The 24,986-nt window shown below is 33.3% G+C and overlaps 3 protein-coding genes across 3 annotated transcripts in view; 1 reads left to right on the top strand and 2 right to left on the bottom strand.

The window, feature by feature from the left end:
• The first annotated feature begins 881 nt into the window (after positions 1-881).
• On the top strand, positions 882-3,496 carry LOC100181475 (GPN-loop GTPase 2). Its single transcript, XM_002126724.5, has 6 exons — positions 882-1,039; positions 1,124-1,176; positions 1,461-1,987; positions 2,250-2,504; positions 2,697-2,801; positions 3,153-3,496. The coding sequence occupies exons 3-6, from the start codon at positions 1,671-1,673 to the stop codon at positions 3,376-3,378; spliced, it is 903 nt and encodes a 300-aa protein (XP_002126760.1). The 5' UTR covers positions 882-1,039; positions 1,124-1,176; positions 1,461-1,670; the 3' UTR covers positions 3,379-3,496.
• On the bottom strand, positions 3,497-23,072 carry LOC494371 (UHRF1-binding protein 1-like). The gene is made up of 31 exons (XM_002121235.5): positions 22,894-23,072; positions 22,227-22,389; positions 21,594-21,632; positions 20,647-20,735; positions 20,229-20,337; positions 19,802-19,891; positions 19,306-19,443; positions 18,682-18,873; positions 17,050-17,212; positions 16,735-16,821; positions 16,135-16,278; positions 15,392-15,471; positions 14,612-14,753; positions 13,937-14,139; positions 13,632-13,710; positions 13,073-13,157; positions 12,340-12,470; positions 11,424-11,828; positions 11,132-11,214; positions 10,712-10,860; positions 10,303-10,469; positions 9,696-9,917; positions 8,300-8,435; positions 7,799-8,005; positions 7,177-7,303; positions 6,541-6,697; positions 6,046-6,219; positions 5,507-5,586; positions 4,985-5,093; positions 4,312-4,685; positions 3,497-4,201 (listed from the first exon to the last, which is right to left on the bottom strand). The coding sequence occupies exons 1-31, from the start codon at positions 22,935-22,937 to the stop codon at positions 4,136-4,138; spliced, it is 4,434 nt and encodes a 1,477-aa protein (XP_002121271.2). The 5' UTR covers positions 22,938-23,072; the 3' UTR covers positions 3,497-4,135.
• An 807-nt stretch (positions 23,073-23,879) lies between these two features.
• Positions 23,880-24,986, bottom strand: part of LOC100177272 (DNA-directed RNA polymerase II subunit RPB1-like) — a 16,874-nt gene continuing 15,767 nt past the window's right edge. Inside the window, 1 exon segment of the mRNA XM_026835250.1 lies at positions 23,880-24,986. This exon segment is cut by the window's right edge and continues 2 nt beyond it. Within this exon segment, the coding sequence (XP_026691051.1) occupies positions 24,253-24,986 (734 nt within the window). The 3' untranslated portion in view covers positions 23,880-24,252.

Here is a 24,986-nt window from a genome sequence, read left to right as displayed (position 1 = left end):
GTTGCTTGAAATAAATTACACCAAAACATCTGCATTTGCCTAATAATTTAAAAGCGATACATATAAATAAAGCTACATTACAATAATAAATACTAAATCAAAATTACATAGTTACCTGAATGAAAATAACAGTATAAAACAAATGTATATTATGCCTAGTTGGTTAAATACATAGATCAAGCTAGTTTATAGACATGATTTACAAGAACAGATATTCCAGTTTATCACAGCTGTTATAAACAAGGTAGAAGAAAAGCAAGACATGGATTACCAAACCCAAGGTGATGACAGGTTTTATAATTTACAATGTAAACATCAACAATTATGATGTCATAATGACACATAGCTGATCACAAATACAAATACATCTTAACAATAGTGTCAAATATCACGCCAAAAAATACAAATTACAATTTCCAAATCAATTTATAAAGATGTAAATACGAATTCACGTACAGCACTACCCTTTAAGCTTTAAATTAACGCCTTAAATAAATTAAACAACTTTAGATGACAGCTTCTGATCAATTCAACATCATTTTACAACCAAAAACTAAATCTTACTTACGCTTTATACAATTCAGGTGGTTTCCTGTAAAAGCGAAAAGTTTTGATAAGAAACTTCACTTCTATGAAATGAACACAAAGCACGAATGCGTCATAGTATAAACGAGATTGGTTCAGTTGCTTCATTAAAATAAAAAAAATATCTGTCTTAATTTAAATAAAAAACAACTAGAATATTGTTTTTTAAAAAAATACATCAAAGAAACGTTAGATGCCTTTTGTACTATATGATTCGCTCCCCATTTAAAAATGCGGTGTATGATGTCTTTATGTAAGAACATGACTTGGCATTATTTTTCATGCGTTAATAAAAAAGAATTAAAGAGTGTTAATAAATTTAGTTTATACGTTTATTTATTATAAATACAGATATAATGTCTTGTAGGAACTGAAATGGCCAAACTGTACGTTAATTTTTTCCTCCTTCTCGGGTTTGGTTGTTTAATTCACTCCGGAATATCCGCAGCACAACGTACGTTCGTATTTTCACATATAATTCCAATATATGCCTTTTAAACTACTCTGTTACATAACATACTACACTTAACAATTTCAGATAGATCATTTGTTCGATTGACTGAGCAGGAGTTTTACTCCTTACCTTTGGATGTAAGTATCCAAAAACGAAATACTTTTTGTATTTTTAAGCATAGTTTTTGGTATTTTACTTTTTACTTATTTATAGTAATATAGCCATGTAAATGCATAAGTGAATTTCCGATAAAATATAAATAAATCTAAATATAAAGTGTTAAATTCCAATGTGTTAATTCTTTATACCAGCATTACTGTTTAATTAAATTGCTATAGTTTATGTATCATGTATACACTGCATGTTATGTTGTACAGGCTGTTCAATATATAAATATGCATGTTCACTTATTCATCAACAGATTGTGCTTCAGTGCATCCTGGGTCTTTTCCTCACATCCATTGGAATATTGATAGTGTCTGGGGAATTCAAAGACATTCAAGTTAACGCTGATATGAAAAACAAATCGTTCGAAACTGTCGGCAATAGATTCTCTTTCTGCAGTTTCGAGCACCGTGGAAAATACCTTTACAAAAATCTTGCAGATTTTTAGTAAATTTACGCGAAAAACATGGCTGGAATAAACATGAATAAAACTTCTTTTGGACAGTTGGTTATTGGACCCCCTGGCAGTGGGAAAACCACTTTCTGCCATGGAATGCAACAATTTATGAAAGCTATTGGTAGAGAATGCTGTGTTGTAAACCTTGATCCAGCTAATGAGTTTATACCGTACGATTGTGATATAAATATTAACGAGTTAGTAACGGTAGAAGATGTAATGAAACATATGTCACTTGGACCAAATGGAGGCTTGTTATACTGCATGGAATATTTAAGAAATAATCAGCACTGGCTCTTGGAAAAAATGAACAATTTTCCAGGAAGGTAAACATTAAGTCAAAGTTGTTCACAAAATAAAATAAAATTGAATGTGTAATATTTTTGGTACACACCTGGTGAATGATATGCAGAATTCTTATGGAATTTGTATCAATACAATGCTATTTTATCATTTTTTAATATACTGTAATTATAAAATAAAATGATGCTCCAACTACTTCTGATAATAAGTAAATATAAAATCAAAGCCTGGTTTTGAAAATTATAACCATTTAAATCGTTATTCTGAATTATATTATTGATATAGATACTTCATATTTGACTGCCCTGGTCAAGTAGAAATATACACCCATCATAATGCCCTCAAAGAAGTAATTGAACATCTTACAAGTAAAGATGTTGGTGTAAGGCTTGCTGCAGTTCATCTGGTCGATGCTCACTACTGTGCTGAAGCCAGCAAGTTCATAGCTGTGCTTCTAACCTCACTGGCAACCATGCTACATATGGGCTTACCTCACGTTAATGTCCTGTCGAAAATGGACATAGCAGAAGAATATGGAAAGTAAGAGGTTTTTTAAAAAACTTAATGAATTAATGAAACTTTTGTGTCACAGGATGCAACAGTCATTATAACATGACAGTTTAACAGTTTCTATTGACAATGTTCCTTTTCTTGGTTAATCCTACACAGATTTTCTGTTTAACTGTAGCTTTTTAAATACAGTTATTAGTGACACTATTTACATCCTTTCAGGTTTCCATTTCACTTAGAATATTACACTGAAGTCTTGGATTTAAATAAACTCCTTGAAAGTGATGGGGACGACCCTTTTATGAGAAAATTCCAAAGTTTAAATCAGTAGGTTTGATCTTAGATAAGAACTTTATATGTCTGTATACATTTAACCTGTGCTGGAAACTATATTTACTTTTTGCTCATTTTAAAACATATCACTCAACACTAAATTGTTTCTTAGTCTTTTTAGGTTTACAATTTCTTAAAATATTCTGTAAAGCATTCTTTCTGTCCTCTTAACACAGACCCTAATTTAAAATCCCCAGTTATAGATACTTGGCCCATATAATATGGATTTGTAGGAAAGCGAGGACATAGGATTTAGATCAGATTTGATCTATTATCTAAAAGTGTAATTTCCTACAGTTCCTTTTTTCTGTCACTGATATCTATTTTAAACTCTGTCTTATACAGGAAGCTATGCAGTGTCATTGAAGATTACAGTCTTGTATCATTCACTCCACTGAATGTGCAGGACAAAGAGAGCATGCTGAATTTGCTGAAGGAGATTGACAAAGCTAATGGCTGCTGCTTTGGAACCATTGAAGAAAGAAATATCCAGAAACTTCTTTCTGCAGCTGTTGGAGCTGACTTTCAGTTTTTTAAATCAGGTTCAGCTCATGAGCAGTATATGAGCTGAACTGACTTTATACTAATTAAGACCTTTTGAGATATGATAACAGTGTGATTTGTCTGACAATATGTCCTGTTTAAATGTGTTTTGTGATCAAATAAAAATGCAAAAAATTCACAGCAAATAATGAAGCTTGTTGTATTTAAGTACCAACCGTGGTGTAATCAAGCATGATGAAATTTCAGCAAAACACTTCAAACTACCATGTGTGTCACAGTGGATGTGAAATATACTTCATAATACCATTTATGATGTCATGGTGATTAATTTAAATCTCATAAAATATGTGTTACAATAAAGGTGTAAGCACCATGCTTTAATGAGGGGTGCAAAAGTAAAATACAGTTGGATATTCACTAAAAATCAAAAATTTTGCCAAAATTACAAAACAACTATTTTCATCCATTTACTATATCATTTAAGATTTCTATAATAAAAATTCAAAAAAATGTTAGGATTTTAGCGAGATAAATAAAAAGTATTCTAGCGAAATTGGCATTTCAAGCATAAATCCCCAATGGCACCATAACATGCATAAAAGGGAACATTTGCAACAAACACAATTTGCTTCATCAAAAGATGATATATTGCACTCATTCGATAAATTAAGGACCACTTGCTAAAATAAATAACAAAAAGTTATGAATTATTTGAAATTGTTACCGCTTACTTCTGGACTTTTTATATATTGCTTATATTAAGTCATGTACTTTGTACACCATGCATCATTTGCTAACGGTGGGATTATGTTGGTTCGTTTTTGTTACGAGCTTTGTGAGACTTGTGTTTTTAAAGTGGCGCGGTCACGTTCAGATAACATCAACTCTTCCTGAAAACGAAAAAAACTTGAAACTTTCGAAAGAAATATCAAGAAATAAGACTTAATCTTTAACAAAAAAAATTAATAACACGTTTGTATTAAACATCATGAAAACTTACTTGTATATGGCTTAGAGCTGCAGCAAGTGAATCTCTTTCTCTTGTAAGTTCGTTAATCCTCTCTTTTAAACTTTCATAATCATTACTGATATCGCCATTCACCAATACTTGATTGTCATTAATTGAATCTACTTTATCTTTGCTTATTTGCTTCAGTGTTAGTGGGGATGTGGTGTGTAGGGTATTTGGAAGGACACCATTACATAAAGTGGTTGTGTGCGTATGGTTTGTATTGCTTGTTTCAGTCGGAGTGGTTACTGGTGTTTTAGTTTCTTGAGATGTAGTTTGGGTGGAAGTTGTTTCTTTATGGTTTTGTTTGGCCATGCCTGACAAACTGGATAATAAAGTTGAAGATGAAGCTGCAGAAGATTCAGCTGAAAAATATGAAGATGAAATGTTAACATAACATGATGGTATAATTGTTGAATTTCAAATGTTTTGATATCAAATTTAAAGTTGTCTAAAACTCTAAAAGGAAGGTCAGAACTTCAGAAGTAAAAATTAATTATAATTGTTTTGATAAGACTTTAAAAAAATGTAAAATGGGTTTGTTTTTTTTAAAGAAGTTTTTAAATAAAACTTTATAAAATAATAATTTTTTTTAAAAGTAAACTTATAATTTATTAGTAGGGGCATCACCCATACATAATAGCAACAAAAACAATAAACTAACTTGAAATATGAAACACCCCTTCATCATCCCTTGTTATATTTGCACTGTGTACGTGGAGTTCCACTGGAGGCACTGCTGCGCTTGTGGGGTAAATCGGGGGTATGTCATTCTGTTTGTGGGTAAATGAATCTAAGTTTTATATCTTTTTGTGGCAGGGCAACAACAGTTATAACATATATACACCTCGTGCCAGCTTAGGAGTGTATGTTACTTTGTGGGTGATGATTTTTTTAGGGATATTTTTATTCTATGAGTCGCCGATAATTTGAACAACCCATTAGTGACCACTGGGTTGGAGCAATTCCCGTTAAATGTCTTGCCCAAGTACACATATGCTTACAATGGCAACTCTTAGCTTAATGATTGTTTGAAAGAATTTTATGTAATATAAAAGTATAAGACACAGTAATATATCTTAAACTATATTTTTTCTATTTACAAATATTACATGAATACTTTATTATGTGACATAGTTAGTAATGAATAAGTGACTTGAAAATACAACTTTATATAAACCCCCACCTTTATAGTAAGATGGATATTTGTTGCTTCAACTTTCATTGGTAGAATATCAGGTGCTACTTCATCTTCGAGGAAAGCACCTGTGGTGTATATTGTATATATTACCTGTTGTGATATGGTTAGTTTTATATTATAGTAATGTGGCGAAAAATGAGACACCTTTTCATTCTGTTTTTTCGTCCTGTTTAGTGGTAAACAAAGAAAATTTAAAGAATTATAAAACTGTATCCTCACGACTCCCATATACCGTATGTGCTAAAGGTGCCTCATCGCTACTATAGTATTAAAAATAACTAAATTCCAAAATTACAGCGTTGTTTATTTTAACAACTACAACTGTTCCATGCGGTAGCACCCTGGGTGTTGGAGTAATGGGCCAATCCTGGGCTAAATCCCATAGCTCATGGCGTGGCATGCCGCGGGACCTCACCCATATAGAATAGAACAACTGACACTACTAAAGATAGTTTTATTTTTAAACCGAAATGTATAAGTTAAAAATTGTATGATACATATGTGACCATAACTTAATAACTGACCAATATTTTCTAAAGTAGATGAGCAGACTGTCTCTTCCACATCCTGAGCGTTGATCCTTATAATCCCATTAGATGCGGATGCAGGGGAAAACCTGGATGCTGCAGGACCTCCATCCAACCTCATCCTTAGTGAAGGGAGGATGGGAGGAGAGATGTTCTTCTTTGTGGTGGTGTCTGTGTGGGAATTCATCAATATATTAGGCTGTTAACTTATGAAATATGTTACAAACATGTCATTTTGGTTGTAGTGACGTTTGTAAAAGCAGTTATACTGACGAAAACAAGGAATCTTATTGGTAAATGGAAGAATTTTCCTAATAATATTTGTGTTTTTGTCTGAAAAGAAACAAAAACCCACAAAGTTACAATTGTAGTATCTTGTAAGTGAGCACGAAGTGTATAAGACCGAACATCAGTGTTATAGCAACTGTCTTTGTCCCTAACATTGGAATTTATAACATTTGTTCAAAAATTCGATAAAATATCTAGCCCTACCTGGTGATGAGAATTGTACGGCCGAATTATCCCGAGTCATGTTTCCGAGCTCGTGAAGTCCGAGAGTATGTGCAGCGATGCGTAACACAGTGTTTTCACCACCAGCGTCAACACATAACTCAACCCCATCTGTGGCCGATATTTTGAACACAGAGACCTGAGTTGAATGATGTCAGTTTGTTTTTAATACAGATTTTGCTTGAAATTAAACTAAAATTTACTTATGTCATATTTTAAACACAGATACCTGTAGAAGGGTTAAAAGTGTATGGTTCTGTGTATTTTTACATTTTATTATTCTCTCTATCTTATGATATGTTCAATAAATAGTAAATTCAAAATGTTTACGCTATTATGTTTACTGAAATTAACTTCATGTAATGTTTTGAATACAGAATGAATGTTAAATGATGTTAGTTAGTATTTAATTTTTACTTGCATCTTTAAATATGTGAAAAAGTTGTAAATGCTGTTTTTGCAATGTAAAAATTACATATTATAAAAAAATGAAGTAAATTTTAAAAGAAAGTTTTTAGGTTTAAAATGTTTATTGGAGGTTTTTAATATTGCAGTTAAAAATGTTTATCAATAAATGATAATTGTGACAATGTATAAATCATATAATATATAACCCACCATATCAAGGTCCATGGTTGACTTATCATTAACACAAGGCACTGTATCTTGAGAAACATCGCTCTCAGTATCAAGTATTGTATCTTGGGATTGAACCATTACTGGTGGTGGTGGAGGTATCTTAACACTGTGGTGGAGAAAATAATGAAATAAATACACAACTAGTAACAAACAAATAAAAACTATTTTAGTATAAGTAATTTATAGCAATGTTTATGTTGTAGTAATTGACACTTTTGCAATTTACATTTTGAGTGAATTTATTTTTAAAGTGGTAACAAACCTATTTTTTTTAATGTTAACCACTGTAAACATTTATTATACTTATAGTTGTTGCCCTGCTGACCCATGCATGATATAAATTTAAATTAAATTCTCACTTTCAACGCCCCCTTATGGAAAAAGATGTTGAAACTGAAACCCATATTAGTTCTACCTAAACATGCAAAACTAACTGAATACACTATTCCTGCCAGCCATATTACACTTGTTTTCTAACACAGCTCTTCTAGAATTTATTTGTGTCAAACTTTATCCTATTCCACTATGTTTAGCCCTCCAGGGTGACATGCCACGGCCAGTTACCCTAACACCCAGGGTACCAACCAAATGTCAAACTTACATTCCTGTGTTCTCTATGTCCAACAACGGTGTGCGTTCATCCATAACAGCCCTCGGCTGACCATCAACCTCAATAATAACAAACTGAGCGTCTCCGTCACAACTTGAATCAAGCGACTTAATATCATCGTCAAAACCAGTTAAAACCGGTTGGTTGACCGAATCAACTGAACCAGTTTCGTAACCGCTTGAACTGACAATTGTGGATCTATAAAAAAGTTATATTTATTAAGGACTTAGTTAAACATGTGTTTTAACAATGTAGATTTTTTTATTCCAAACTTTTTTGTGTTTAAAAACTAAAACCATCTTCAGTAATGTCAAAGTAAGTTAAATTGACCTTTATTATGTATAAAAAGTTTAGTGAGTGACTTTAAAGAAAATGAGTTACATTTAAAAAATATGTGACTATTAAAAAATGAAGTGACTTTTAAAAAAATGAGTGATGATGATTTTTGATTTTTTTATGATTTTTTATAGATTAGTTTAGAATACATCTCACCTGTTAGATAGATTATCGCATGAAGCAGTAGATGATATACTGCTGGGGGAGGAAACCACATTCAAACGAGATTTTAATCGACTTTCTGATTTTAACCGAACGGCTACAGATAAATCGGTGTTGGCTCGCCTGCGACCTGGTAATGGTGTCTTGGTGGGTAAATATAATTATGTACAAATTGATAAAGTAAAACTGTGTAAAATCAGAGTTTCCTGCAGTGACATAAACTACTATTAGAAATATTAGATTTTCGTACAAATCCAACTTAATCCCAAGATAAGACAAAGGGATTAGTACTTGTTTTTTTTAAAAGTAGAGTACTTCATTTTAAAATATGATAAATCAGTTTTATTTAAAAAAAAAAAAATTTAGGGTGATTGGCCTACTGTGACCTAAATCTCATGGCCTATGGCTACCATGAATTTCACACATGCAGAATAATAGCTTGACTGTTTTCTGATCTTATGGCATTTCTGATATATAGTAGGGTGGGGAAAGATGGGACACATTTAGCACATAATATCAGAATATCCACTACCAAACAGGGCGAGAAAATAGACTGAAAAAGTGGCCCATCTCCCCCCACCCTACTATATATGCAAAAATTGTCATATAATGACTATTTTTGATCTTGGCATATATAGGGCTGTGGAAAAGTTAACGGTTAACCGGTTAACCGAACCTATTCGGTTAACCGCTAACGAAAAGTTGAAGTCGTTAACCGAACTATGACGTCATAGGGCATAAACGTATATCAAAATCTGTCTTATTTACACGAAAGGCACGTGTTCGTGTTCGTTGATTGTTGTTTTGCAATAAGACAGAGTGCGCAGGGACGCTGTTGCTTTGATCGTGCCCTACAACGGCGATTACGCCATCAATCTTGATTGTTAATACCGCAGGCTAACTAGTTTTGCAACATCATATTGGTGTAATACACAACTTAAATGTTTTCCTCAGCCAAGCAGCGTGTTTATTACGAAAAAGCACGCATTCACACGTGGATTCATTGCATCATAATAGCGATTGTTTGACCTGGCAATTGATTACGACATAATAGCAATTCACACGTTAATAACTGCGTCATAATTGCAATTCACACGTTGATTATTTAGACGCCAGATGTTTTAAAACAGGTTTGAATATGAATAAGAAAGCATTACTTTAACGTTAAGAACGTTTGCCCATACGTACGTCGTAAAGTTGCCTTTAAATTCGCGAAAGAAAAGCGATAAACAAGACGCTTTTATTAGAATTACACTTGTATCGGTTAACCGGTTAACCGGTTAAAACTGAACGGTTAACGGTTAAACAAAAATAGGGAAAATCCACAGCCCTAGGCATATATATTATAAAGGTCCCGTAGAACACATAGAACAGACTCTAATTTAATTACCTTGTGGTAAAGGAACTACTGGTTGCTCACTACTCCCACCAAGTGGTGTGTTAGAAACATCCACCGGACATGTTGTCGATGTACGTATACTTGGTCCAAATGCTTCATCACTACCAAGTATACTTATGGTATCGGAACTACATTCAGATGGGGCTGGGGTGGGTGAACCTGAACTTGACGGGTTCGGTATCAGGGGTGGGGGTGAGATGGGGGAAACCAGGTCTAAAATAAAAGGGTTGTTTTAACAGTTTCTAAACTGTATTAATAGTTTTGACAGTTTTAGAAAGAGTTGAGTTTCTGGTCAGGTGCAGTGACATAGTGGTTAGACTGTTTGTAGGTAGCCCATGAGTTACATGTTCGAGACTTGATGCTGCTACCATTGTGGGGGCGTTTATGTGCTGAGGTAAGACACTTAATGGCAAGTTCACCCCAGTGGTTGTTAATGGGTTGTATAAATTGTCATATATCTAAAAAAATAAACACACACAAAGTTACATACGTGCTGACAGGCACAAGGTGTATGAAACAGAACACCCGTGTTATTTATAGGGACTGTCTTTGCCCCGCCACTCAAAGATAAATATTCAGATCCATTCACCCTACCCACCTTGAGTATCACTTGTAGATTGCTCATCATCATCAAGGTTTGATGTTTTATCTTCATCATCTTCTTCCTCTGTTTTTGCTCGTAGAACCAAGTTAATGTCGGCCGATGGGAAAACTAGTCTCACAGCAGTGGTGTCCGAAGTATTATCGTCTTCTTGTGAATTTGAACTAAAAAAATATTCAATAAATTATGTGTTTTTTTATTTAAACAAAAGATCTCGAATTTAAAATAAAAAAACAATAAATTTTATTTTTTTGTGTATTTTTATAATAATACAGGAATTTCAGACTTGTATTTTTTTATTTACTGTATTGCATGTAAGCATTAAATACAACCAAATATTATATAGTATATTCGTTAACATTACTACATAATACTGTTTTCAAGTTAGACATTATGATTAACACACCTGATGCCATCTAATGTATTACATGAGGATGAAGTATCAGATAATATGGATGCCGTGTCGCTTGAAACTTTCTTCTCAATTCCTTCAAACGATTCAAACAAACGAAGAAGGAAAAGGAATTGGAAATGATCGAGCATTAAACGCACGGGCTGGAAGTTTAAAAAATATTGAAAAAAGTAAACATAAAAGTGTTAAAAAAACTATAACAGGGGTTGAAAAGGTTTTTACACTGTTGTTTCTAGTGTGCTTTTGAGCATTTTAGTGACTTATTTAGTTTAAACTTTTATATTTTAAAGTTGTGTTGAAAAACAAACAAAATATGTCAATATTTTTAAAATCTTATTACAGTTTATGACAGGTGGAAACAGATGACAGGAAACACAGAAGATTTTCATAATTGTTGTTTTTTTTAAACTTTACCTTTTCACTATGTATAAGAATATAAGTTCCAGCTGTTCCTTTCAATGGCTTGATGACTTCTTTCTTTACTTTGGCTGGTGTTTCTAAACCAATACAGTTTATTACAAAAGTTACACGACATTAGGTTCTGAGGTAAGACTGCATTAAAGTTACACTATATTCTGCTGGTAGTGGTGTAGTGTAATGTAAAAGTACACTATATTTTGTTATGCTGGTACACTATGCTGTACTGGTAAACTGCATAGAGAAAAAAACACTGTGAGAATTACTATTATTACCACACAACACAAACCTGCCAAAGAACTTCTGTAAAAATCCAACAGTTTTTTATTCCTCGCTGGACGACTTTTGTCATTTAAATCTTCAGTTTTTATGTCTGTACCGCGTAAGGGTGAGGTGGGGTAAGATGCTGGCCGATCAAAACCACTTGAATTAGTGTGGGGTTGTTCGAACATGGGTGTAGACTGCGATTGTCGTAACTCGGACTCAGAGTTTGACGACAGCATCGAACTTGTGTCGGAAAATTTTTTTTCCGATTTTGAAATCCACATTGTGATTGGTAGAGAGTCGACAAATGGGAGCGTGGAACGCCGTTTTGTGGGATTTGATTGGTCGGTTTGAATCACAAAGTCAACCCATACTTGACGTAACCAAATATTCCAGACATCGGTGTAAGCTTTCTGTTTTAATGATGAACCTGGGGTTAAGAATACTTGTTTCAAAGTCAGAATTTATTTGCTAAAGTTTTAATGTCATATACAGGTCCATCTTTATCAAGGTGAATAAGAATAAACGAAGAAGCCCTAATAAAGACGCCCTGTATAGGACGTTGAAAACAGTACGCACCTCTATGCCAGAAGACCTGAGTTACATACAAGTATAATACACCTGGCAGTAATAGTGTGGTTATACAAGTGCATTTACATTTTTCTCTTTAAATTTTCCATTTGGTAGTAAACAAAAATTATTGCAGAAAATGAAAACTGAATTTAAAAGAGCCTTGTTAACTACAGCTTACCATTTATAATACTGCATATACAATACAGAATTTACAGCTTAAATTTAGCTGAGTAATAAAACTGATCTATAATAGCAACACCATAAGGCCATAACATACTATTAACGTATTACATTTACAGCGTTTTACCCACACAGTTGTCAAGGTATGACAAATATTCATATAAAAGCTTACAGTTATCATCACTTACTTTTAAGCTGAGGTGTATTTGAGTGTAGAGCTGTATTAAGAGGTGTATCTTGATGGTTAGCATGGCTGTGTAATGCATGGTGTGTATGGTCCAAGTCATAACCTGGTTCGCATGGGAAGGAACCGGAGTTGCTGGAAATGAATGGATTATTAAGTAGTGTGGCCATGTATGAATAAAATGGGTACACAAAGTAGCATGTTAGGTAGTAATACCACATCAATTCAAGGTAATAACTTGAGGGTTTAGCCTAAAGAGACTCCTAATCCCTTAGATTGCGGTATAGTGATGGGGGTGTCTTTGGACTTGGTGTGCATTTGTTTATGTTATGGTCTATGACTATGACTCTATGTAATAGTGTCTATTTTATGGTAAATAATTTTGGTGCATTTGCTTTTATCCAACATACATACCGTTGGCTATCCACTAATAGAGGAGGAGTGACATAAAACAACAAAGTCTTAATTTAGGGTAAGGTCTTCAGTGGGGCACATCTTTGGAATGTACATCTATTGTCATACTACCCCAATAACCATGAAGTTACAATACAGATTCAATGAAGCAGTTTATATACTCCTTCTAAATAGATACTGGTTTAAAGACCTTTTGTGAACCACACAGAAGACAGGTTCACCTTTAGGTTCTATGTCATGTAGTATAGAATTAGGCAGGAGTTTCCATTACCATACAACTAAACACAGTATATATGCAATACAACATAACACCATATACCCACTTAAATATATATGAATCTTTAATTGACTGGAGAACTTTTGATAAACTTGATCTTGAACAATTTTCTCCGTATCTACAGTTTGTTACTGTGAATAGTAAGATATTGTGATGTAACAATCACTATTATGAGGTTTCAATAGCATAATATAGAGAAAGGGTTCATGAAAATGTTGACATATTGTGATAAGAATGAAACTCAAGTCCATTCTGTTTAGTATAAATAACTTCTTGTTGGTGATTATTAAACTAAATATTATGATATGATGATATGTGTATTATTTGAAGTTAGCAGTTTCTTTTTTATAAAACATATTCGAGTTGCTTTTGCTATTACATATCTTATTGCGCGAGAAAAGAAGAATAAAAAATGGTACCGTTTTAAATGGCCATTGGTAAAAAATGCATTCATTTTAAAATGAAGGCTACAAGTTTCAATTTTATAATATGTTCTATATAATGCAGTCACACTAGTTACATGCACAAGGTAAATAAACAGTCTGACTGTTGACCCCATCCATATATAGAAGAAACTTTTATTGACATGCAATATTGTCATTTACTTGTTGATTGTGAGACTTGAATTTCAAGACCAATGGGTGAATTTGTATCCTCTGTTGTTTTGAATGAAGGAATAAAAATCTAGAAAAATATCGAAAGGTTTAAACATATGCATAAAAGAGGGCTTTTAAAAATTTGCATACAAATCAAGAAAATAAAGGTGGTATAAATAACAGTTGCAAAATGTGTTATGATAAATAAATTGGCAAGAAAATGATACAAGTATAAAAATCAGTTTTTTTTCAACAAACAATTAGTAAAAAAATAATATAATTAAAAAATACAAAAATCTAAGAATTTCCCGTACCCTTGGCATCAAAGTTTCGACTCTTATATCCACGTGATCTTCCTCCTTGGGATCGGATGAAGAGATGGGGATGCCAAGGTCCTCCAACATCTTCTGCACGGATCGCACGGTGGATAGAGCTAGTTGGTTGCACCATAGGAAGGAGGGCCAGTGGACACGAACACGAGGTGCGTTTACTCGCACGAATATGTTGCTGTGGGGGGCTGGGGGGAGTTTACGTTAGAATGGATATTGGGGTTTGGTAAACTAAAAAGATGATAAACACAAGATTTGCTGAGTCAATCAAATCGCTCTGTTTGGATTAAGTGTCAAAGTATTTGTATAAGGTGCACATTCAAGATTCAAGCATTTTATCAATTAGGTCAGAAAATCAATCCCTAAGCTCTAAAAGTAACCAAAGTGTAATACAGCGATTTGAGTGGTTATAAACGATGAAGGCCGCGTACCAAACTGTATTTCAACTAATGGCATCGCAGTGTCCCTCAAGAACACATACACCTATCAGTGTCGAACATTGAACCCGGTGTCCTTTGATTACGATGCAAGCCCCTACTACCGAGCTATACAAGTGCCACACATATAATGCCAGCGTAACAAAACAATTTGATTTGTATTAAACTGGAATGGCTGCGCATTAATCTATATGTTAAATATTACCACAAGTCCACCACTCACCAGGGTAGTCTCTACCATCGGGATAAAAGTAATCAGTGATGCTCACGTAACCAAGAGGCATGTCATCTGGGAGGAGGAGCTCCTTGCGTTGGGAGGAGAGGATTTTATCATTACATCTTTCTTTATCACTGGAGGAAGTTACCTGAGGAGTAAACATAGAAAAAATTAAAAGTGAAAAATATGAAAAGATGCAAAAATCACAAATATATGAGGAAAAACATTAAGCTAAAAATGCAATGTTAGATATTTTATTTTATAGGATAGGTGTAAAAGAGACCTTCTGGTGTAAAGGGGAGGCCTCTGTGACCTTTTAATATTGATGTTTTATCTGTCATGTGGCTAAACCATTAAATAACAAACCCTCATGTCTAGCCACATGGCAGACGAACAGTCGGTTCTTTAAATATCACAAACAAACAATTAGCAGAAGATCTTTTACAATTATATACACCTGGACGTTTCATTTCTATACATTTGGTTGTAAGTTAACAGCAATAATTAAAAACTATTAAATACAAAAACCTAAGAAACTTTAACTGGGCACTGCTCTACAATAATATAAAGGGATCATTTTTTTTTTTTTTTTTTTATTTTGTATGGGTGAGTACCGTGAGGACTTGGGATTTAGGCCAGACTTGGCCCATTACCCCAAAAGGGATCATTTAGTAGAGAAATAAAACTCTGAGAAAACAGGATTTTTCACTGTTTATAGTTACATATAATGCTGGTACTACTTACGTGGTAGCCATAAAAGAAAAAAAAATGTTTGAATATAAATACCTGGGAAATTTCTATATCATTGAGACGAATAATAAGACAGCTTTCAAGTAGTTTGCTTTTTGATTTGGAAACTTGGACTTCTATAAATGATATTATCTTTTTAGGGATATGTATTTTGTTCAAATACATTGAATGTGTCTTACGCGTGAATATGGCAGGGTAAAGACAAAGTTATAAGTTATATAAAACATATTAATGATACAATATTAGGTAACTCCGCTGTGAACATAATCTATATCTTGGCATGGCTTAGGTATAATTGTGTATAAAGCTATGAATGAAAAATCTATCTCATCCATACTCAATAGTAGTAATGTTAATGTAGTTCTAAGAAATTTTAAAACAAGCGTGACATTTTGGTTTCTTAGTACTTATCTAATGTGCATTAGTGCATACACCACTCACCACATACTGTTTTTATATTTAAATGTCAAATATGTTGCCTATAACACTCTTGCCAGCTTTACTGCATAATTTATTTCACACAAGAAGTTTAGGATTTAGATGTCCTTCCACTAGTTTAAGGTGCTGTGAGATGAGATAGATAACTTTACAACATAATATCCCATATTTCCTAGTCAGGTTTTTAACAATTACTGACGTTTTTAAAACAGATTTAAAGTAAATATAAACAATAAACATCCTACCCCAGGGCCCAGACCAACTATACAATAACACAATACATGCGATTGAATTAATAACACAATATAAACAACAAGCATAAACAAGTTAAAACAATGTACCTGTATTACCAGCTGCCATGGCTGCCATTGCTGCTTTTTTTAAAGTCACAAAATCTTTCCTGAAGTTCGAAATAATATCATGAGCCCACTTGTCTCTTGCTGTTGGTATTTCACCATAGTCACGAAAATGTGTTCGAATTTCAGCTGCAAGTATCAACATTATTTGTAAGTCATTTTAATAATATGAATAAAATAAAAGAGTCAATAATATAAATATAAGAAAGTCACTTATTTATCCTCACTTAGCGGGGCAACGACAGTCATTACAACATGAGTGATATCTGTCATACATCTTAACACTCGAGAAAGTTTACAGTAACAGCGGTATACATATATTGCTCCGATTGTTATACAATAAGCGCTTGTGATTGAGAATATAAAGTTAGCTCATAAAGCAGGCAGGAAAGTCACTGAAGAAAATCAATATGCTCTATAATATTAATATATATTAATATAATAATTCATAAGATCTAGTTGAAATAAAACAAAACAATTCTTCTACAAAAATATGCACAACACATTATACATAACAAGAACACATTATACTTAACAAGATATCATAAATAATAATGAATTAAATGTAAATACAAGGCACTTTACCTCCTTTATGTGAAGGATAATGATCAATTTTTAATCCAAAGAAAGTCATGAGAATCGCCCCTCCTTCAACTACTTTCTTATAAGTGGCTACAAATTGAAATTTAATCATTATGTCCCAAATAACATTGTGGTTAGACTAGTCATATTGGTTAATAATTACTTGTCCCATCATAAAAAAAAACATGGAAAACTATATAGACCTTCTTCTTTTGTAAAAATAGTATTATACACTAAAAAAATAGGTATGTAAATGTAATAGTTAGTATGATATAGCATTGTAGCTTCTATCCACACTTGCAATAACATTGTGGTCACCTTGGTTATTGTTAGTTGTCCCATCATCACAAATATGCAAATCAATACGGTCTAAATCAAGATGAACGGAAGATTCTTGTATGTTGTAACGGTTGAAATATGCATCTGTGGATTGTTGTGAAGTGGCTGGATCAGCAGTTGTTGTTGCTGTTGTTGTTGGTCTCTGGGGGATTAAAACAAATGAACAGATTAATGCTTGATTGGGTAACTTGTGTCCAATTACTCCAGTGTTGCCCTGTCAAAATTGATTGAAGTAAATGCGTTGCCTGTTTAAAATTTTGTAATTTACTTTTATTAAAGGCACAGCATAAAATTAAAAAAAACAACTTACTGAATACTTTTTAAAAACTAAATGAATATGTTATCATAATCTTAAACCAACAGTATCAGGTAAATTCCAGCGTGACCCACAATACACATTAATATAGCCTAAAGCAATTACCAAATGTTTATAAAAAGACTAAAAAGAGAATTGGTAAACTTACAATATAAAACATAAAGGAAACACTGGTAATTTGTGTAATGGGTTTGATCTATTATAATCCAACAGACCATTACAAGTAACTGATTTAACAAGCAAATAAAACTAATTTAACAAGAAATTTATAATGTTTATAATTGGAAAGTGTACACATACCTTAATACCTAAGCTTTTATGGTTAATTACTGATTGTACAACAAATGTAATATAATGTAAAGTTAAATACACAGCTTGTACAGGTAAAGATATATATATATATTTATGTTTTCAAATGTATAGAGAAGGCTTATATGTATATGTCACTAACATTTCACTAATTTATCGTAAGAAAAATTTATATTAACTGTCTCATAACATATAAAACATCAAACAAACTATTACTGGTACAAGGTGTTCATAGTGACTTGTATCTCATACATAAGTACATGACACATTAAACGATATGTGTTGAAATACAGTGTGTTAGTGTTGGTGTAATTTGTACCAAAAGTTTCACACATTATTATCCAGTTTATAATTTCTTTCTAGGTGTAAAATTTAACACTTTTTGTGGTAAATTACCGTATTAAGAGTCAATTTCACACCATATGATGTCCACATTACACCCATGTAAAAAGGAGTAATGCAAATTTAAGCTCATATTTTATTCAGTAGGTTAGGGCTACTAATTCAGAAAAACAATTTTGATTGATTAATTTAAAGTGAAATGGATGGGGGTTTTTCATATCATTACCACACTTGTATAATATTAAAAGAAAAATTTTAACTTTTGACATCAATAAACATGATTTTACTTTTTAAATGAAATGTTTAAGATGAAAATTGTATCATACATTGATACATATGTCATGTTTGTATTGAAGCTGACCACAATATCTATGTTGTATGAACCCAAATGATAAGTAAAATACATGGAAATGTGGCGTGTTAGTATTTAAATCAACAAACCATGGCAAATTATGACCCTGACCCATACATAAAAAAGTCAAAAAATCAACAACAAAAACAATAATCCACAAAGTAACATACACGGTAACTCATCAGCTGCCACAAGGTGTATGAACAGTATGTTATATCGTCTGTCGTTTTCAGGCCGCGCAAAGATAAACTAAGTTACATTCATTCATTCATACTGGTACAACCACACTTACAGTTGAACTGTTTGCTTGTACTTCTTCTGGTTGTTTTTGTTCTTGTTTCTGTTGTTGTTGGGATCTTTCTATAGTTTCCCTGATCGACTTAACACACAACAAAGCAGATTGAACCTGAGCGTCAGTAAGCACCCACAGTAGGTCATCAAATTGTACATGAAGTTTTGTAGCTAGCACAGATAAGTCTGATATCTGAAAACGAAAATGCAATGTAAGATAATAATGTTGTACGGTAAACTCGCGGGTTTATAAGTTAGTGTTTGCTGTTGATAATCTTATACTTTGCAAATATAGCAAACCGTTTCAAGAAATTAAGGAACAATGATAAAAGTCGTAGGTACCTGGCGGAACATATGCGCTAAAAAACTTAGGAACACTATATACTGTTAAAGAATAAATTGAAATTGCAAACTGTTGCTGTCAGGTCAGGTACATTAACAAAATTGGACAAACTTGAGCAAAACATAAAAAAATGATTGGACAAAACATAGGGAACATATGAACAAAAATTGGAAAATTACCTTAGTTTTCCGAAATAAAATTCAGTTTGTGCAAAAAGACTTATTTATTGAAGACCTTTTCTTTATTTATTGAAGACCTTTCTTTAAAAATAAACTATTCTACCTTTCTTCTTAAAGTAATTCCAATTTGAGCTTGGTTAGTAATAAGTCGAATTGGGGTGGCAGTTGCTCCCGATTGTGATGTCGCTGCATCCGTCACAATCCTCATTGTCTGCCATGTCACTTTCTTAAAAGTTAGCACCTGTAGGTAATTTTGAAAAAAAAGGATATTAATTTAAAACTGATGAGACCTTAGACATCATATTTCTTATAATAATGCTGAAAGCAATCCCCAAAAAATCCAATCAAAAAAAAGAATAAATCATAACATTTTATGTGTTTAAGGCAAATTATTGTCACATTACAACATTTGAATTACTGTATTACAAATATAAATAGCAAAGAGGTTTAAGCAGTTTCCATAAACTATTTTAAGCTTTTAAACTTATGTTCAAACAAGGTAAAATTACATTATTAGATTACCACTGTAACAATGTAGGTCTATCAAGACTAAGAGTATAGTGGCTACTGTGTTACATAGATTAAGTTCAAGTTCCCACCTGACCCCATTCTTTGTTTAAGATTCGTGTAAATCTCAAGTCTGTTTGTTTGCCCTCAGGGTCAGTGCTGAATAGAAGCAACTGAGATATCTGGAACAAACAAATTCAAATTGACAACGTATGCAAATTATAATCAACTTGTGTGACATGAACTGTATGATTACACAGTTGATAACAAAAAAAAAGTTGCAAAAAGATCTTTTTCAGACTTCTATGAGATGCTATTTTATTCCATGTGGGTGAGGTCGTAGAGTATATATCACACAAGCGAAAATATGTTGCATGCGCCACATTAATCAAAGTTTGTTTCCTGTGTTTGCAACTATGATAGAACTCACTGTATTTTAACAATTCCATCCCAGATTAAATTATAAATTTAAATGTCACACCTTTGCACAAAATATAAATACACTAATGCAATTCAAACCTGGAATTCTGCTTTAAATACTGCTGAGGTAAAGTTTACGCTGATGGAGTTTATACGAACAGCAATTCCTTCCAGAACCTTCTGAACAAAGCCGTAACTACTGTCCCCACTGTATGTTAAACATGAGTTTGACAGAGTAGTAAATTTTAGACCAAATGTTTTCGGACTATGAAAAGTGTAACTTAATACTAATATAGTGTTTATTGTAAAAATCCAATATTTAAAATTATAAGTTGTAAGAGGTAACACTACACCTGTATAAAAATAGCTCTAAATATATTCCACGTAATTTGGACAGATATATATATTTCATTAAAAGCTAAACATACATAAAGATTAAAAGTAGGTTAATCAAGATATGTAAGAAGCCAATAATCAATGTAAAGCTGAAGGAAACATGAACACTTTCATTCATTACCTTGAAGCTGACGCTTGGATGGGTGAAGCACCGTTGGGAGCTCGTGGTTTCTCACAAGTTGACATATCAAGTTCAACAGAATCAAGAAGCTATAGAAACATCAAACATTAAAACTCAGTTTTATGAGCAGGTCATTTTTTCTTATGCCACTATAACATAACAGTGAATAAAACATCATTTTTAAACCAACTCTATGAGTATCTTATCCCACTGACACTGTAACAGCAGTTTGTTCTATATAGGTAAGTCTTAGCAATTTGGCCAACTGACCAATTAAAAATAAAAACAGTATTGATTGAAACAGTTATTAAAATACCATTTAAAAAAATATGATTGGAATTTTATCCCACTATACCAGTTGTTCTTTTCTATATGGGTGAGATCCTATGCATTTTAGCTCATTAAAAAATAATAAATATAAACAGAAATGCTATGGAAACAGCAATATTGTTTGAAGTTCACCACGCTGAAGCGCTAACTGTTTAATGCACTTTTCAGTTATTTAAAAATTGCCTATATAATACTGTTAAGTATATTGCATCTCCAAAAATTGACATGCGGCAAATTGCCGGGGTAGTTTGAGGTTTCCTGACAACTATGTTTCCGTGGTGGTGAATGGTGATAGGAAATGAATTTAAAGAATTAAAACAGTCAATTAAATAACATTTTAAACCCAGAACTGTATGAGTATCTTATTTCACCATAACATTAGTTCTCTTCTATATGGTCAATATAGGCAAGTCCTATGCAATTTGGCACACTCACAAATAAGGTGCCCTGTGGAATTAAGATTAACTACACTTAAATTTAAACTCCACTTGTTATAGTTTAATCCCATAAGCAAAGGTCATTTTCTATACATATATATTTATACAGTAGGCACATACAGTGTAATAACTTGAAGGGTAATAGCTTTAATAACAAAAGAAGAATATTTTTCAACTTACAATTGTAATAGGAGCTGTTTTAAGCTTAGTGAATGGAATCTGAAAGCAAAAAACAAATAAACATTATAATATGATACCAACTGATAGAGCATTTCAAATTCATTACATTTTTATATCCTCTGTTTTTTACATAAATATATTTAGGGTGTTAAATAGTTATACTTTATGTTGTTAACACTTATAGCAGCCTAGAACTAAAATTTACTATATTTATTGTCTACTGATTAAATCATTCGTTTATTTACAATTTTGTAATTTTTAAATGCACAGGAATTGTACAATTAGTCAATTACACAACAAATATGTGTTGCCGTTTATACTTAAATGGGCTATACTAAATAGAAAATATACATACACCACATACCTAACATACATATTAATTTTACCACTACAAAAATTCCTACTGTTACTCATACTAGAAGAATATAAGAACATTCCTTATCTCCAGGTGGCCAGAAAGTGACAGTTGCTAGACACAGGTGTTCTGTTTCATAAACCTTGTGCCCGCTTACCAGTTACCAAATAAGTTACTTTGTAAGTGATTATTTTTTATCGATCTTTTTTATGTGTGGCTGATAATTTGGACAATCCATCAGTAAACACTAACCAACTGTGCTACAGCATCGGATTTACCTTCACATGAACTCTATTACACTTGGCGTGATTGAACTGTAGCCACGTGGGAAGGTTCATTAGATTCTGAAGAGCAACACAATCAAGTTCTAAGTTATTTAATTCCCCTTCCCCACGTAGAGTGCTGATGTTTATACTGTCCGCTGATAAGTTCTTCGCAAACCTGAGAATAAAAACTAAGTAAAACACTTTGGCACTAGGAAAGAATTCTCCAGTATGCTAGTGGAAAGTGTTAGAGGTTGGTGGTTAGGGGTCATTAGTTAAGAGATTGTGGTTAGTGGTTACACAGATTAATAGTTGGTAATTACTTTTAGCAGATAATTTGGGGGAGGATTCTCCACTAAGCACCATACTTTTCACTTAAATTTAGTTAAAGAAAAAATCTTAACACCTTTTAATCAAATTTAGTTAAACAGGACCCTAAACACTTTTACCCAGATTTGGTTACATTAAATTTAATAACCAGTATTTATAAGAGTGTACAACTCTCCAGTGAGTTATAGGAAAAAATGACATTAAGGGTTAACCTATAGTGCGAAACAAAAACATTACTATCATAATATATAGGGTCAATTCTTAAAGCACACCCGCTTCTAGTAGCGGTATCAACACATATTGGGTTTTAGTTTTTTTTGTGTGTAATTACTAAGGTACAAAATAAAGTTACTTTGAAAGATGCTTGAGAATCTGTTTCTTTATAAGGCCAGCCATTGCGTAGATGTTTATATCCAAGAGAAAACTTTATTTCTTAGATCATGTGTTTTTAATAGCTACATTCAAAATGGTTTCACACAGCATGTCTAACTTTAGAGTAAAAGTAATTCATAATACAACAAAAGTCAGAACCCCCCCCTGTAAAGAGAAACAGATATTATTCTTACTGTAACTCATTACAAAATAGATAATTATTAAATAAAGCTGTTCCAATTAACTATTTTTAAATTTTAGAATATTCAACCGCCAAAATACCACATTTTCCCCCCCCCCAACTAATTTACAAAAAAACTAAATAGTATAATAATGTATTAAGGGGTATTTTTTAATAAACATACAATTCTATATCTGTTTTAACAAGTCATATACGAATACGAGGTATAATATGGGCGCACTTTATAAGCTGACGTAGCTAATATGTATTTTATAAGAGCCAAACGAAGTATTCATTAACTCGCAATAAAATCATGAATAAATACGTAACCTATTACCTAATCATAAGCATGTTAACACATTCGTGGAAGTCAAACAACAAATGGTGAAGAGAAACGATGTGTTTGGAGACCCATTATATTACCTTTTTTCTTTTGCTCTCTCATAAAAGCAATCGGTATAAAACGAGGGCGCCATGGTATAAAAGCAACTAAGTTGCTGAAGAGAGGTCAAGAAAAACGCAAAATAATTAACAAGGCAACCCCGAGCCCTGTTCCACGAGATAAAACTGTATGATTTCGCAATGGGTCATGAGATAGCAGTTGCAGATGAAAACATCTGTTTTAACTATAGCAGTGCAACACTTTGTCCGATGTATATAAACAATCAAACATCACAGCTGCACCTTTGAATCTTTTGTATTCTCTACCAGTATTGGGTCCAATAGCAGTTTGCAAAAACAGTAGGCGTACTGCCGTTTCTATTTATAGTCACTAATTCTTGACATTGTGTTCATTTTCATTTATTTTTCACTTTAAAGTTAAAACATTAGAGCCACTTCTGAAAATGTTGTACACATATCAGTTGTTCCTACCCACTGCGAAACACGAAGAGCTCAATTCTGTATCTTGTACAAAATTATACTTACGAAGAGCTCAATTCTGTATCTTGTACAAAATTATACTTGGCAGAAAGCGGGAATTTGAATGAATATTAACAGAAATTAGTAAATAACGAATATACACTCGGTGAAAAGAATACAACACGCGTTAGAAAGTCTTTTTTTGCACTGTTTTTTTGTTCTATGGGTTTTTTTTCTGCAGTGTTTTTGGAACCGTGGCCACTTCACTAGCAACATAATGTGCATAGATTGTTGTAGTTAGTCTTCGTCGCTGTCTTTAGCTTGACCATGGTGTTGCCCACCACCTGGGGTGCTTGGTGTATAACTTGGCGATGCAGGACTGTAACCTGGACTTAAAGGACTATAACCAGGGCTGGTAGGAGAATACATTGGACTTGCAGGACTGTAAGAAGGGCTTGTTGGGCTGTATGATGGACTAGCTGGGCTCTCTGCACCTGGGGAAGTAGGGCTATAGCTGGGTGAAGCCGGAGAGAGGTCCCCTCCCGGGGTGTATGTTGGGCTAGTTGGAGTGTACCGGGGACTGGCCGGGCAATATGAAGGACTTGTTGGTGAGTAAGAGGGGCTGCTTGGAGAGTAGCCAGCTTGGCCGCTGTATGCAGGACTTGATGCTCCTGGGCTAGATGGGGAATAACTTGGGGAGGAGGGGGAATAGCCAGGGCTCGAAGGGGAGTAAGATGGACTTGTAGGTGAGTATGATGGGCTTGCGGGTGAATAAGATGGACTTGATGGTGAGTACTTGGGACTGGATGGAGAATAGTTTGGTGAGGATGGACTGTAGGATGGGGAGGCAGGGGAGTAAGATGGTGATGATGGTGTATATTTTGGACTCGATGGGCTGTATTCTGGTGATGCTGGGCTGTAAGATGGACTTGCTGGGGAGTATTTTGGGTTTGATGGGGAATAGCTGGGTGATGCAGGGCTGTAACTGGGGGAAGTTGGAGAGTAACTGGGGCTGGCGGGGGAATAAGAGG

The sequence above is a fragment of the Ciona intestinalis genome, chromosome 7, assembly GCF_000224145.3.
Source record: "Ciona intestinalis chromosome 7, KH, whole genome shotgun sequence".
Taxonomy (NCBI): Eukaryota; Metazoa; Chordata; class Ascidiacea; order Phlebobranchia; family Cionidae; genus Ciona; species Ciona intestinalis.
This window is presented reverse-complemented; position numbering and strand designations above follow the sequence as displayed.

Excerpts from the sequence above, each read along its gene's own strand:
- LOC100181475 (XM_002126724.5), top strand. The coding sequence starts at position 1,671 with ATGGCTGGAATAAACATGAATAAAACTTCTTTTGGACAGTTGGTTATT. Across the intron at positions 1,988-2,249 it reads ATGAACAATTTTCCAGGAAG|ATACTTCATATTTGACTGCC; the intron begins GTAAACATTAAG and ends TTATTGATATAG. Across the intron at positions 2,802-3,152 it reads AAATTCCAAAGTTTAAATCA|GAAGCTATGCAGTGTCATTG; the intron begins GTAGGTTTGATC and ends TGTCTTATACAG.
- LOC494371 (XM_002121235.5), bottom strand. The coding sequence starts at position 22,937 with ATGGCTGGCCTTATAAAGAAACAGATTCTCAAGCATCTTTCAAA. Across the intron at positions 8,006-8,299 it reads TGCGATAATCTATCTAACAG|ATCCACAATTGTCAGTTCAA; the intron begins GTGAGATGTATT and ends ACTTTTTTATAG. Across the intron at positions 5,094-5,506 it reads ATATCCATCTTACTATAAAG|AATGACATACCCCCGATTTA; the intron begins GTGGGGGTTTAT and ends ACCCACAAACAG.